Source organism: Sipha flava, unplaced genomic scaffold (assembly GCF_003268045.1).
Source record: "Sipha flava isolate LNK unplaced genomic scaffold, YSA_version1 236_pilon_pilon, whole genome shotgun sequence".
In the NCBI taxonomy this organism is placed as follows: Eukaryota; Metazoa; Arthropoda; class Insecta; order Hemiptera; family Aphididae; genus Sipha; species Sipha flava.
Genome location: NW_020272878.1, coordinates 1,878,725 through 1,895,758, shown reverse-complemented (window position 1 = coordinate 1,895,758; position 17,034 = coordinate 1,878,725). Strand labels below are relative to the sequence as shown.

Below are 17,034 nucleotides of genomic sequence, written 5' to 3'. Positions count from 1 at the left end.
CATTAATTCAAATTACACAAAACTAAAAAGACCCACTAAAAACCAACTTAATAAACGCAATATCACATGAATTTAACAACACGAGCGACGCGCGACTGTCATCGATAAATTAATCGTTTCATAACACACAAAAATAATATTAAAAATAACAATAATAAGCGGTCGATTAAATGTAGATATCTCATCAATAAAATGGGCACTACTCCACTAATGGAAATTCCCAACGACCCGATACATAACTTTCAAAATTTATAAGCTTAAGTTACTAGATATGGTATTTATAAATTGGTATTTAAAATGTTATAGTTCGTTTGGTTAATGATAGGATATTTTTACTGTTTAAATTTGTACCTAACCTATATGGAGGGGGGGTCGCGGAGTGATTGACTATATTTTATACCTATTTTAGGGGTCGCGACACTAAAAAGGTTGAGAAACGATGCTATAAAGTATATGTTTAATCTTTGTATTTGACAATCAGTTATACCTAATGTATTTAAATTATCCATAGTAACACCAATCCATAAAAAAGGAAATTCTAATTCAATAAATAATTTTCGGCCCATATGTGTAATCTCTAACATAGCAAAAATATTTGAGAAAATTATTAAAAAAAAATTAGTTACTTTTTTAGAAAATAACAATCATTTTTCTCAATATGGTTTTCGTCTGGGCAAAGGAACTGATCAAGCAATAGCAAAACTTACTAATTTCATTTACAAATCTTTAGATAATAATAAAAAATGTGCCACAGTTTATCTAAATTTAGCAAAAGTCTTTGATACTATGGATCACAACATTCTTACAACTAAATTAAACCAAATAGGCTTTTGTGGTAATAATCTAAAATTATTTTCTTTGTATTTAACTAACAGAAAACAATGTGTCAAAATAAATAATTCTTCATAACCCTTTTAAACAAATAAAATATGGAGTCCCTCATGGTACTGTTATTTCACCAATTTTCTTTAATGTACAAATAAATGAAATCCATGAACTTCCCCTTAAAAGTCAAATTATTTGTTACGCGGATGATACTGTAATGCTATGTGAAGCAGACTCATGGTATGAAATATTTGAATTAATAAGTAGAGATCTAAAATTAATAAAACAATAGCTGCTCCATAATAATCTATTTCTTAATTTTAAGAAAACTCATGTCATTCTTCATCTTTTGACCAAAAATTCAATACCAACAAAAAAATGTTTAAACATTCATAATACATTATGCCATATACCAACAGATTGTTCTTGTGAAACAATTATTATATCTAACTCTGTTAAATATTTAGGAGTTGAAATCTGCAATAATAAGAGGTGGAAAGACCAAATAAATGTTCTAAGTAAAAAAGTAAGAAAAATGATTTATATTTTTAGAGATTTGCTTAACATATTAGATTCAACTAAATTGCGGCAAGTACACGGTGTATCAAAAGTCTTCATCCCATTTCAAAAATTTATATTTGTATTAAAAAATGAAGATATAAGGGTGAAATAAAGTAAAATATATTTTTAAAATACTTAAGTTTTATATACTTTGGTTACAAATGTTTAATATGACCCCCACCGGCCGCCCGACACACATCTATACGGTAATCAAATTCTTCCCAAACGTTGCTAATCATATCTGGTGTCATAACATTAACAGCATCTTTGATTCTAATTTTAAGCTCTTCCAAGTTTGTAGGCAATGGTGGTACATACACTTTATCTTTTATATAGCCCCATAAAAAAAAAATCACACACTGTGAAATCAGGGGAACGTGGTGGCCAGGGATGAATCGCCAAATCGTCGATTCCTTTACGCCCAATTCACCGCTGAGAGAGTTCATCGTTCAAATACCGGAAAACTTCTGACTTGCAGTGCGGCTCGAATGCTTTGAGCAGTTCCATAAGTTCTTCGAAAATCACGTTGAACGGTTATCGCCGACTCGCACTTATTGAAACGTAGGACGCAAAACACTTTCTGTTGCGGAGTCGCCATAACGAAACAAACTAATGGTTCCTAGTTCACTAACCATTACGGTGCCAAATTTATCAACTAGATAACTTAAAATAAACTTAGTTATCTAACTTTCCATTAATACATTAATCATTAACCTGCGATTAACCGTTGCCGAACTTTATCAGTTGGTAATCGGATGAAGACTTTTGAAACACCGTGTATATTTAACATTAGTAGAATCGGTCATTAACTATGGTAAAATTGGTTGGGAAGGTGCATTCAATAATGTTCTAAAAGAATTACAAATCTGTCAAAATCAAATATTGAATGTGACCTTTAATAAAACACTAAGATACCATACTGAAAATCTTTATAAAGAATTAAAATTACTTCCTATATAAAAATTATATTGTAAAACGATCGTTATATTTCTAAAAAAACATAATATGATAAATCCTGTACCACATAACATTAATACCAGGTATGCTAAAAATAATTTCTTAATAAATTGGCCGAATAAAACCACTTCAGGAAGACATTTTCAAATAATAGGTACCAAAATAATAACTAAAATTCCTTCTGATATCTTAATCCTTGCACTTAGTTTATTTAAAAAAAAATGTTTTCAATGGTTATTAGATTTAGATGATTCGATATAATAATAGTAGGTAAATTGTTATAATTTTTATTTATTTATGTATGTTTATTTATAAGCACTTTTATCTTTATTCTTAATTATTATACATTTGCTTTCTATTTGTAACATGTATTAATGTAAGAATTCTTGGGCCCCCACACGAGTTATTTCAGTGGGGCCCAGTATTCGTTGTATGAATTATTAAAATTAAATAAAAAATAAAATATTATAGTATTATAGTATATTACTATAATACAATAAATGTAATACTATAGAAGGTACATGAAAAATATAAATAAAGAATGGTTGCTAAACTGGTATTTTATATATTCATAAAAAATTGACAAAAAAAAACAATTATCGAGTTAAATTATAAACAGTATTTGAATTTGATAAGAACAATATTGATAATACTAACAATGACGTCATGATTCTGGGTTTTTTCTTGCGAAGATCCATTCGTTAATCGGCTTTATATGCTCTGACTACTATCTACAGAATTTTATGTGAATGCACCGTGGTCATGATATTATCAATCAGTCGTTGCTACACTATTATAACCGTATCGCATAGTTTGACCTGGTAACGGGAAAGGATTATTTGCAATTTCCCCGCGGGTATCAATATTTTGTATTACGCGCGAAACGGCTGCACTGCGACTGACGATTCTTCTTCATCGTTCGGTTGAACCACATCTAATTAGCCTTGTGTATATACCGTAATAATAGTAATATACGTTCGCAATTTTTATAGTATACTAGTACTGTACTAAACTAGTAGTACATAATAGTAACTAAATAATAGTGACTAGTAGTAAATAATAGTTATGGACACTACCGACTAGTTTTGACTATGGATAGTTTAATAAAACACCGAGTGTTTATTCAAACGAACGATAGTATTAATTATTCAATATTTTTCAAAATATCCATTGAACTATTCAACCTGATGAGTACTACCGACTAGTTTTGGCTATTGATAGTTGTTGAAAACAATCGAAATTATCGAATATTATTTTATACATGAATAGTTTTTGAAAACTACTGAGAATTATTTTATGCATAAATAGTTAGTTCTATTAAGTATTTTATTGCATGAATATTGAATAGATAGTTGGTGAACAACGAATTAACCCATTCAATAATTTTCAAGTATCTAGATACTAAATAAAACAATAAAATTAATACTTAAAATTCAAAGAACAATCTTAGTTCAATTTTGACCCAGGAAAGATGATTAATTTTAAATTCAGACCAATAATAAAAATCTAGTAGACAGAAAAGGAATACTCTATTACGAAATATAACCATAAACTTCTTTTCTCCACCAGTAATATTAAGTATTATATGTACGAATGGTTTATAAAAAATATAACAGTGATCTGCCAGAAATAAATAAAATTCAAGCCGGTTGAATATTGTTTCAGGTAAAATAACAAAAAAGTATTTATAACATAAAATATTTTAGTAAATTACTAGACGTATCAAAAAAATAAGCATTCAAAACTATCAAATATCAACGGTTTTTATATTTACTTAGTATTACTTAGATACAACGAAAACGGTTGATTGTTTCGAATCAATATCGTTTGTTTCGATGGTCAATCGTCGATTGTTTTGATAGCTTAAACAATCGAGTTAATCGGTGAACCGATTATCCGAGAGAATAGATAGTTTAAACTACCGATAGTTTTTACTCGGTGGTGCACATCACTAGTACCATTGATTGAATGTATCTTTAATCAATGTTAGTACGTAGTAAGTACTTTACGCGTATGACATACACTGGAACACGTTACGCTTACGAACGGCGCATTACCAACACCTGACAATTGGATTGGTGTGCGGACTGTCGTTTTGTTGATGTTAAAAATTCGATTTAATTTCGCCTACATAGATATGCGGCAGGGAAAAGATAGAAAAAAAACCATTTCGCTTTCACTACCGGCAGACTGGACTCGCGCGCGTCACCGGTCGTCTGGAGCAGCGGTTTTGCGTCATAGGCTCGTGGTACCGATTACACGACCGCTATGGATACGTGATGACGAGATACTAAAATCGACGTGAGTGCATACGGGAATTACACTAGCTGCCGTGTTGCTCCACTTCTCCGACGGTCTGACGTCGTACGTCCGTTGGTCGTTTGGCGTCTGCTGCACACCCTGTCATTGCACGAGTCACGCGACCTGATACCTCTTATCCATTTTTTCTTTTCCGTGCTACTATCATCGGTGCCGATACCATCACCGTCGCGTCCCCCATCCGTGTTGGCCGCTCAGCGCGCTCGTGTACGTATGTACGTGTGTGTGCGCGTGTGCGAGAGCGGTTCGAGTGTGCGAGTGCGTGAGTGTCCGTCCGTTCGTCCGTAGTCCGTACGCGAACTGCCCTCCTCGCTCTATTGGAGAGTAGGTACTACCGGCAACTATTCGCCACCACGCGCACGGTACAGGCAGCTGCCCAATCGACGACGACGACGACGGCTTGTGCGCTCGGAAAGTTTTCTACTCGCGCGGACGGCCGCGGTGTGACATTAGAATGACCGGTTCGCCGCCGCCGTCACCCACCGTCAACACCGTGTTCGTCGTCGTCGCTGCTGCTGCCGTCGTCGCCGTAATCGTAACATCTCGTTGTCCGCTGACACCGTCGTCGCCGCCGTCCTTTGCCGTCAATGTAGAAATGATGATGCGCAACGCCGTAGCGTAAAAGCCGTAACCGTCACACCGCTGCCGTAGCCGCCGCCTCCGCTGCCGCCGCCGCGCCGGTCGCCCGAGATACGAAGTAGTAATAATATGGCATCGTTGCCGCAACCGAAATTCGAACCTAAAGCCCCCGATAAAAGCTCGCCGGCCGTGTGTGACGTTTCCAAGAAAATCCAAGAGTCTGACTGTTCGAACGTGAGTACACATACTATATGTCACACAGGCGTGCACACACGCACACAAAAACTCGCTCCCCAAGTGTAAAAAATGCGATAAACTTAATAAAAATTATATATTTATAACTTCAGTTGTGTGCGTTATCATCCGTACGCATTCAGGAAGTTTTAGTATTCGAAATCTCCATTATACTCACTGGCACCGAAAACACTCGCACGCACACATAATATTTATTATCGTCCATATCAAATCTATTTGTGTGTACGCGCGTCTCTTGTGTATGTGAATGCCTGTGCGTGTGTGTGTGTGCTTTAATTTGTGCACGGTGCCATAGTGTAAGCGAGAATATACTTTTCCTTTTTATTCTTTCACCCGTCATTCGGTTTTTGTAATTTATCGAATGTTCAAAAATACCCATTACATTTCCAGAATTCCTACCTAACCTATTCGGGGTACCGATGTATGATAATACAACGTTAAAGTATTATGTGAGTGAATCTCTCGTTAGGTATAAATAATGAGTAATCAATTTTGCTCTATCAAAAGCACTGTGCTAGTGTGTGCGTTCGTTTACGGGACTTGGTGTATTAGTGTGTGCGTGTGCGCACTATTGAGGTATGTCTGTTCCTCGGTACGTTTATGTGTTGCCTTTGATTTTTTTTCTTCGATTTTTATAATTGCCCTTTAAAATTAATGTTTATTATTAAATATGCATTATTTTAATATTAATAGTGCGTGCATACATGTACAAATGTAATTTATATATTTATATACCTATAAAAAACGTTTATTTTTTAATGCCCTTTTTAAAATTATAAGGTCATGTAGTTATTATCTATTCATCCATCCATCTCTATAGATATTATAATATATTAGGTATTATGTGTGTGTGTTTTTATATGTAAATGTACTTTATTTATACACCTAAATATTCTAATATATTAGTTATCTTGATTATGTTTTTTTTTCAGAACAATAAGTCAAAATCTCTATCACTGGATTTATCAAATTTAAATACTGCTAGTTTTAAGAATTTATTAGAAGAAGTGGTCGCGTACGACACGGCTAAACAGACTAAAAGTGAATTGTACAATGTATGTATAATTTTAGATATCTTATGTAAATTAATAGTTAATGATCTCTGCTTTACTAATGTTTATAAAACTGTGTGTAAAACTATCATAATCTTAAAACTTTAATTCATAGTATCAACTAGCATAGTATTAAGTACAAAAACATTGATCTACTTACATAGAAAGTAAAAAAAAAATTTTTTTTATTTTAAAAGTAAATTTATTTGAAATTTAATTTTAATTCAAAGTTGTAGAGTAGGTATACATGTTTCTTAAATACTTAAAATTTTAACCAATAAGTTACAATATTCCGATAAATACCTAATATCAAAATTTTTTTTGAATGTTTATTTTAAAATTACATACCTAATGTTATGCTAGATAAATTACATAAGAAAAATTGATGAATATTGCTTACCATCCTTAAGTTTTATATACCTGATAATTTTTCTCAGGTTATTGGTTATTGGTTGTTTTTTTTTTTTTAATTCAAATTTTTAAACTAGATTATATATTGCATAGTCTGTGTTACAGAATCTGCTGGAGGATGTAACTCAAAATGGCGAAGATGATGTTAAGCGACCGTTGCTCAATCAACGTTTAGTTGATAGCCAGACTGATCTTGATAAGTTATCATCTAAAGACCAACACATCAAGGAAAATTCATCTCTTGAAGCTTTTGATTTGGCACCTGACTTCAAAAAACGTCTGTCTGGTGTCAGTACTAAAGTTAGTGCACGTCAACTAGAAGGAGGTTCATTGCCAAGTCATGTTAACCATGCACAAGCTCTATCTGTACTGATAAACAAAAAAAATATCCAAAACAATCGCAAGAAAATTGCTGAGTCTTCAAAAATGGCTAAAAATGTAGACAAAGTAGTTGATCTTGGAAACTTTGGGTATGAACAAGTTGAGGAAAAAGATATGTCAAATTATACTAGTCATGCCAGTTTGGAAATTTTTCCTGTAAAAGATGAGACTAAAATAGATGATCGGTTGACTACACCTTTATTAACCAAGGTAAAAATTGTACTAAAAACTGTTTCTGAAATAATTAATTTAGACTATTGTAATAGTATTAGGTGTATGAAATAATATACCACCTAATTTATTTTATTTACTCCTTAAAAGTAAAATTTAAGTAAATTTTTTTCCTTGTTTTTCTTATGTTTATTGTCAAGTTATGTCAAATCCTAATGTCTAAAGTAAATCAGTATCTACATATAATTAGTCTGTTTTACCTGTGATATTTATTTATTGTTTTATCATTTATTTGTTACATTACTATTCTTAAAATTGTAAGGGTACATATTAAATAATTTTCATAAATAAAATATGTCTTTAGAAAGTTAAAAAATAGAATTTATATCAGTTTTTAAAGTCTTAGCATTCTATGACCATTTCAAAAAATGTACTGTCGAACATTTTATTTTTGTAATTTAAATTTTATTTCATTTTTGTCTAGTATTTTATATGAATTATTCAAAAATATTTGGTCAGTTTTTACTAAAATACTCTAATTCTATTATATCTTATAATTAAAAGATTTTTTTTTTTCGTTTTTTAGGAAGAATTAATTTATAATATAAATAATTTGAGGAAAAATTGTTCAATAATTTGATAAGTATAGTTTTTGTATTAACAAATGAATATAATTAAAATAATTTATAATTTTTAGGTAACATAACTGAACATTCATTTTTTTAATTTTTCATATTTTACTATTCTCATTTTATAGTATGTAAATTTTTTGATTTTTTTTTTTCACATTTAATTTGGTTATAAAATGAGTTTTTCTTACAAGTAAAAAGTTTTCTCATTTGAAAAAAATATTAAACTTTATTATTCTTATGAAATAAATAACATTATTTAGATAATTCATATAAATAAAACTATTTTATTAAAATTTCAAAAAAATTGAATGTATCGATTAATAAATTGTTATAATTATAATTATCAATATATCATATACATCTTATACATATGGATTATTTATAAAATGTTGTATTATGAACATTAGTATTTAGTAATTTTTTTACTTGTACTTTACAAAAAGTGGGTCGATCACTAAATATATTATTTATGTTGTGAAATATTTTTTACATTCTAAATAATTTACTATAACTAATTAATAAATATTTAAAACTAAAAAGACAAGTAAATACTTAATGTCAATATGTTGATTTTTCCATTGTTTTGTATTTTATTTTTTTTTTTTTTATTATATTTTCTAAACAAAACTATATAAGTAGAATTTTTACAAATTAATAAAATTTTATTAAATCTAATAATTTAGTGTTAATGTAATATAATGCAACAACGCTTATGAATGTGGTTCATACTTTTTATTATTGGAGACAAGTGTTTAAGATATGCTAATAAGTTTTGAAAAAGTAAATATTAAAGTTTGGTATAAACATCCTAGTCTGGGGTTTTTAATAAAGTTACATATCTAAAATATCTAGCCAGAATAAATATTTAAATTACAAACTTTGACCATAGATGTTAGATATGACTTCTAAGTGGTCTATTATCAAACGCTATAGACATTCCTGTTTTCCTATCTCTTATTGACTCAAAAGTTCCTTAATGTTATATTTATTCACCTATGTCTTTTCATATTTCCTAATTCAAAAATAATAATACAAAAAACCAACCAATAAGACATTTAATGTTGCTCACCCTCTAACGATACCTCCTTTTTTATTTACTATTTTTATTTAATTAATTTTTTTGTATTTTGTTTATGATCATTATTTATATTACTATCTATTATGAATTATGTTATATTAATTTTATTGTATTCAATGGGCACCGCCTGTTGATTGAAAAATAAATAAGTTAATAAAATCAATCGAATACAGTAAGTTATAAATCTTATCAACAATTTTATTTTAATGAATTACCAAATTATTAATGATCAACTGAATTTAGATATTGAATAATACTAGAATAAATGATACAGTAAAACGTCTAAATAGCGGAATCTCACGGAACCATCAAAATTTACCACAATTAAGAAGGGTCCACTATTGTATGTTCCTCATATATATTTACAAATGTTTTACTGAATAATTTATCATTTGTCTATACAATTTTTTTTTGAGTATACAATTATAATCAAATTTTTTTATTATTAGTAATATTTTTATTTATAGCAATCAAGTCAAAATTATGAAGATCATGATGCTTATATGGAGATAGATGCTTCACCATACACTAAAGATTCTAAAGATGTAATGACTAAAGGTAATATATTTTTAATTGTTTTAGTACAAAAATATCAATTTGATTTTGCTTTAAAATTCAAATTGGAAGTATAATTCCTGCATTTATGCTTTATTAGCTTTTTAAATCTTTTTTAGATTTTTCACGGCAATAATATTAAATACACTGTTTTATTCAATAAGTAATTAATTGTGCTTTTCTTTTGTGATTTGTGACTAAAATGAATATTATACACTTGTAATTTCTTTTGTAATATTTTGTTTTAATATTAAGAATCTTACTTGACTATATATTACTTCATATTAAGAATCTATTAACTATTATATTTACATATTATAGATTTTTATATATATATATATATATATATATATATAGATGTACTATTTTGACACATAAACAAATTTTTTTACTATACTATTTATTGTGCTTAATATAAGTTTTTTTGAGTTTAAATTTGATTCATTTAAACTTGCATGAATTATGTGTTTAAAGTAAATTATTTAAATTTATTTTCATCTGATTGGGTAAGTGGTAAATTAAATTAGTTTTTTGCTTTTTGCAATATAATAATATAAAAAAATAAATAATTACAAGCTTAATTTATCCATAATAAACCTCAGCTTATGTGTATAAATTACATGTATTTTATTTTTTTATATAATAAATCTTATATTGAAGGCAAACATTATTTTTAAGTTCTTGTGTTTTATTGTATAATTTAATATATTGACAAAATAGAAATAAAAATAACTATTTTTTATATTCTATTGATATTTGATTTAATATTTGAATATTTGTAATTTTAATATTATTGTTAAATATTTCATTATTTATTTTAAATATATTTGATCTGAGAAATTATTGAAATACATGGAAAATATTTAAGAAACATAACATTTCAACCTAACCTTAACAGTTTTAGAAGTATATAAATATTTTCAATATTTTATTAATATTTTAAATCTAACTAAGGCAGAGGCACAATTAATTATATTTAAATTAGTGTAGAACTAATTATTTATCTAATAAAATGAATTTTTATTTCAAGAAATATTGCTAACAATTGATTCCATTTTTAAGAAATTAATTGTTTAATAATTTATTGGAGTGTTTGGTGTTTTTCTATAATTATTTATCTAACTTCTCTTAATGCAGAATATTTCTTGTTTTGTTTTTCATTTTAATTGGCATGCTTTTTATATTCTATTTGGAAGTACTGCCACGGACTTCAGGTGAGGGCGATCAAGGCGTGAAAAACTTGTTACATCAACCAGCCACAGTGGTAACGGATTTTAATAAAGATGCACAAATGATAGACCATCAATTGTTCCACCTATTTGGCAGCCAAATTAATTGCTATCAAAATCCGTATAACGGATATACTCCACCACTGAATTTCCATTTTTTAACACCAAATGGTAACTTGTTATTCACTATAATTCTTTCTAAGTATACTAATATTGCTTAAATTAATTTATTATTCTGTTAAAATTGTTGCAATGAGTTACTAATATTTATTAGGTGTTAAAAAAAAAAAATTTAAAATTAAAAAATTAAATTATGACTAAATATAAACTAACATTTTTTTTACTTATTTCTTTAAATTAAAATAAGTATTATTTTATTTTTATTATTAATAACTGTGTTACAATATTTCAATTATTACCTATTATGGTATTCTCTATTAAATATCAAATAAATGTAAAATATACATGTTTTCTGATAATTTGAATTTTGAAATAGTGAATAAAATAAATAGATAAATTTAAATTTAAATAAAAATAAAATTTTTCAATGACATAATGAAACAAAATTATTAGAATTATTTTTCAAGATATTTTTATTATAATAAATTAAACAACTATTATACTTTTGTATACAACTTTCATAATTTTTACATAATTCCATGTACATTATAAATATCTATACATTTTTATGAACTGTTTATTATTACAAATATTTATAATAATGGATCATAACTGTGCAATGTGCTTTTTTAAATTGAATAATATTATTTTTTTTAATATTACACTTAATGCTTCAATATTTAGGTTATCAGAAATTTAAATTTGTATAGGCCTTAGTAGTTAATAATTAGTATAGTACTTGAAATTTATAAAAAAAAAAAAATTGATACATTGATGGTTCTTAAACTTAATTTATTGCAGTGCTGCTATTTTTGTTTTATTATAACTAAATAAACATTTTAATTTTAAATCATAAATAATTTTAACTCAAAATTATGACAAAACTATTGTAAACTATTGTAATCAGAATAATTATTTAAACAAATTCATAAATTTAAATAAAAATAATATATGGAAATAATTTATAAATGTTTTCGTACATTTTTTAAAAAAAAATTTATTTTAGAAAATTCGTAATGGGCCACAGAATACTTTCGCGGGTTGGGCACCACTGCATTAAAGAATAAAAATGTATTGGTCTGCTGATTTTTCAAAAATTGTGTATTATTTTAACTATTTTATTTAATCAGTTAGGCAATTATTATAAAAAGCTATCATTTGGTTTGTAATTATTATAATTAGATAAAATTATTAAAATCCAATGTTGTGGTGAATAATAATAGTCAATTAAAATATGTTATTTAAATTACGAAAACATATTCATTTTAGCTAACCAGATGTCAAAACTACCATGCACATATTGTTTATAGGTTTTACGTATCACATTTTCAAATATTAAAATAATTTTATTTTTGCTTTAATTTTAATTGCTTTTAGTGGTTTTTGTTGGTTTATTTTATATTGCAAAGGATTGTTCACTTTTATTAATAAATGGTCTTATGCTATGGTATATGGTAAGAATTACAATTATAGAGTTTCAATTTATTATAATCATGGATATGTTTTTAATAAATAATTGTATTAGTTGAGTAGATATTTTTTTTAAGTACAAAGATGCATACAAATAATTAATGTTAATAAAGTTAGTAATTTCATTTATAAATTAAAACTTTATTACTATTATTAATAATATATTTATATTAATTATTATTTGTGTAGTTAAAGTGTTGTTTTAATTTATCTGAGCATTTTTATTTGTTTTATATAAATAATAAACACTAATTATTTTATTTTACTTAGACAAATATAAATAGTTTAAGAATAAAGTTAACATCAGTTTTACATTTTAATAAATAATTTTAACTAATTTAGGGCCTTTAAATTATTTTCTTAAAATTAATTTTATTTTAAACTATGCAATATAAATTAAATTTGATCAATTCATTTTAAATATTGTTCTAATATAATATTTGTATCATTAAAGCTTTAAATTTTTTAGAAATTCAGATAAATCATATTTTTGAATATGAATTAAAATGTTGTTAGGCAGTTGAACCATTAAAAATTGTTTTGTATTCAGATAATCATTGAATATATTTTCACAAATTTTATTTAATTTATTCATTTTATTCTAAGGGTTTCATTTAAATATTAAACTTTTAATTTGCAATGTTTCAGATAACCTAGGATTACAGACTGCATATAGTAATAATAGAGTAAGTTATATACTTCTAATATTTTTATTTATAACTTTTGTTATCATTTTTTATATTAGAAATTTAAGAAATCAATTTTTACTAACTCTTGAAATTTGGAAACTATAATTACTTAAGTATTTAGTATTAAATTATTACTTTAAATTATATTTTGATTTTCTTGTTTTTTATATCTACTGTTACCTTATTTAAAAATATTAAAAATTGAAATAGTTTAGGATTGAACTTTCAAAGAAAATAATTCTAAATATTTTTTATTTCCTATAGAAAAACAATTTTGAAGATACTAGTAATGCTACTGGACATAAAAGAAACAAACAAAAAAAAGAATTAAGAAAGGTTTGTAACATATTTATTTGTATTATTACCTATTAATCTTATAAGTTTTTTATTATTATTTTTAGAAAGATGAAGTTGTTCGTTCTGAAGATATTCAAGGTTATCGAGGGGACAAAAACATTGATGAAATTTTAAAGTTCATTGGTGATAAAAGTAGTGATAGTAAAAAAAATAAAGGTAGTAAGACCAAAAATAAAATTAAAAGTCGAAATGGCAAAGGTTCTGATGATGACTGTGAAAGATCAAAAAACCAAAAAATGAAAATGACTAAATATAATAGTGTAGAAGAAGTATCTATTACAGTCTTTCAACATATGGATAGTTCAGATGACGAGTCTAAATCAATTAAAAGTAATAAAAAACAAAAAAAAAAAGTAACTAAACAAAATAAATCTTCCAAGAAGTTTGCCTCAACAGAACAAAGACTTGATGTATTATCATCAGAATCACAAGATACTGATTCAGCAGATTTTTTATTGGTTACCAATAAGCAGAGAAGAAAAAAACAAAAATCACAAAATAAGTTAAATTCGACCACTAGTAACTTTCCTCCTCATGACTCCTATTTATTGTCACAGTACACACAACCTAAAACTTCAAAAAATAAAAAGAGAAGGAAATCTACATCTTCGATGCCTCATTCTGATAAATCTGAAGATAACTCTGATCTCGACTCTGTACACTCTCTACCCGCCTCATCTACACCTTCTAAACAGCCATCATATAAAGAAGCTCCTAAAACTGATTTGATTAAACCTGTCTGTGTAGTTACCACTTCTGAAGAGTCAATACCAACAGTTACCATTGCATTACCACTACGAAATGTCGACATTGCTAGTAATGTAAATGATGCTAATGAATGTGTCAATGGGGATGTGCATGTAACATATATTGTACATGAATCCCAGAGAGCGGATCTTGAAACCGCTAAAAAGACTGTCGTTTTAAACAAAGTTCCTGCACCGATCCCCTCACAGAGCGCCTCGCTAACTGTGCGTGTACCGTCAAAGAAAAAACAGAGCCCAATTATGTATAATAAATATGAGGTAGATACAAGCTTATCATTCGGATTTGAAATCGACCAAAATTTATTGTGTGATAATGGTGATGATTATTCACCTCCCGTACCAATTCCTATGCCTATAGAGTACAACTACAGAGAAGTAATATTGTTCATCAAACAAGGTAATATAATTTGTACAATTGAATGCTTAACATATTTACTATGTACTAATGTTTTAAAGATGTATTAAACATTTGGGATTTTTGGATTCTGTTTTTACATATATATATATATATATATATATATATATTTTATTTTTAAATTTCACTATGATATAAGTTTAATTTTTATATTTTTTATCGATATTAATGATAACATCTTCACAACAATTCTTATTGAGTATTAATGCCTATTAGTGTTTTCAGCATTAAAAAACATTGACACCAATTGGCATAATTCGCAGTGAATATGTTTGTAAAACTTGTATTTTAATCATCAATTAAATTATAGTTTGTAAGTTGTTAATTTTGTATTCATAAAAAGTTTCTTTTCATTTTCTAAAGTTTACTCATAATGGCAATCACTCTTTTATTATCAAAAAATCCTAATAACTTAAAATCTCATCAGTAGTCAAACATTCTGGTCCTGATAAATTATATATAGTTTCTATTATTACTGACAAAAATATATTATATTCTTATTCATATTATTATTAATTATTATATGATTTAATTCATACTATTAATTTAATGGGAAATATTAAAATATAGTTATTACAAATTCTATGCAAAGTAAAAATGTATTTGTTTTTCTACATTTAATTTATGTTCCCATGTTATTTTATTGTTCCATTTACTTGTAAATTATCTGAGAAGTGAAACAACAAATATTATTTCAGACAATTTTTTAAGATTTTCCCATGTTTCATTAAAATTTTTTTGATTTCAATATTTACAAATAAACAAGGATTCCCCCCCCCCCCCCCAAATTATACATAGAACAAATATTTTCTAGTTTAGAAAATTTGATTAGAAATTTGACTTATTAATAGTTGTTTTTTATGTTTAGCTTGGCAAGACGTTGAAAAAGAGAAAATCAATGGTAGATCCAACATTTTGGAGTACAAACGAGATAACAGTAGTGTTTCCTGGGACATTTGAAATTTCTGCCAAACATAATTTGTGTTCAACAACTAATCATATTTTGTAATAAATAAAGAATTTTTTTCATTCCATAGAAAAAAATTCTACTGAATTCGTTAATATTCTTCAAGAAGTTTTTATATATCATAGTAATTATTTATGTATGTAAATTGTATATAATGGAACAGTGTTGAAAATTACTTTTTCTTCTTCTTTACAAAAAAAAAAAAATATATATATTAATTTAAATAAGTGACTTTGTCACTGCAATTATTTCTTTCTTGGCAAATATTGTGTATATGATTGTTAATTTAAAAAGATCATTACATTTTTTTTTCTTTTGTTAAGTTTGTACGTTCAAGTTTGTTTCGCTTATATAAAAACAATAATTATATTATGGGGGCAACTAAAAAACTGGTCACAAAGTCAAATTTGTGAATTATTCAAGTTGTTGGAGGTTAACACGTCAATATTAACATTTTTTTAATGTACTTACATACTATTTGTTTCAAAACTCAAAAAAATGTATTTGTTATGTTCAGTTTTGGGATATATTTTTTTATTTTAAATTATCTTCATTGTGTACTATTATTGAGTACCTTATGAAATAATTTTTATACATCATGTGTTAGGATTTTGTTTCCGTTATAATTATGTGTAACTTTGTAATATACTGATTGATAACAGATAATTTCAAGTAATTTAATTAACCTAATTTGTTTTTATTATATTTACTTGATTTTCTAAGGTTAAATTTAATTCAAAAAATATTTTTTTTATTATTTTTACTAAACAGAATATAAAAGATTTCAAATGTCTTTGAACTTGCTCTGTGAAACTTTTTATAATTAAATAAAATTGTTGAATTGAAAATTTTTCTCAGGTACTAAATTAGTTAAGCTAACACGAGAAGCATAAAAATCTAATATAATATTAAATTATTTAAATTGATATAATTCAGTTAGTTCCTTTTTTAAAATTTAAAATATGTTTTTAACAAACATAACTTGAGGATAAACTAAGAGTGCGAACAAAAGACAAATTATAAGTGAAATTCATAATAATTACTTTGTAAATTTTAATTTGAAAAAACTTGTATATTGAATCACACCACAGAATCAAAAACTTAATTTGTCTTAATTCTGTTGATTTTATCTCAAATTAAATTATTATTTTTTTTTTTAAACTATGTTAAACAATGGTTGTTATGAAAATGTAAAAATTAAATTGCATAAAATATTTGAAATTTGAAGTTTCGAAAAAGAAATG

At 26.6% G+C, this 17,034-nt stretch overlaps 1 protein-coding gene across 2 annotated transcripts; it reads left to right on the top strand.

The window, feature by feature from the left end:
* Positions 1-4,078: 4,078 nt before the first annotated feature.
* On the top strand, positions 4,079-16,306 carry LOC112683810 (the record flags this gene model as incomplete). 2 transcript variants are annotated; one of them, XM_025554979.1, is given in 9 exon segments in its annotated part: positions 4,079-5,475; positions 6,429-6,551; positions 7,065-7,550; positions 9,689-9,779; positions 10,973-11,176; positions 13,244-13,281; positions 13,549-13,620; positions 13,686-14,805; positions 15,692-16,306. In XM_025554979.1, coding segments are annotated over 9 exon segments (2,331 nt in total). In that variant the 3' UTR covers positions 15,784-16,306.
* Positions 16,307-17,034: the final 728 nt, after the last annotated feature.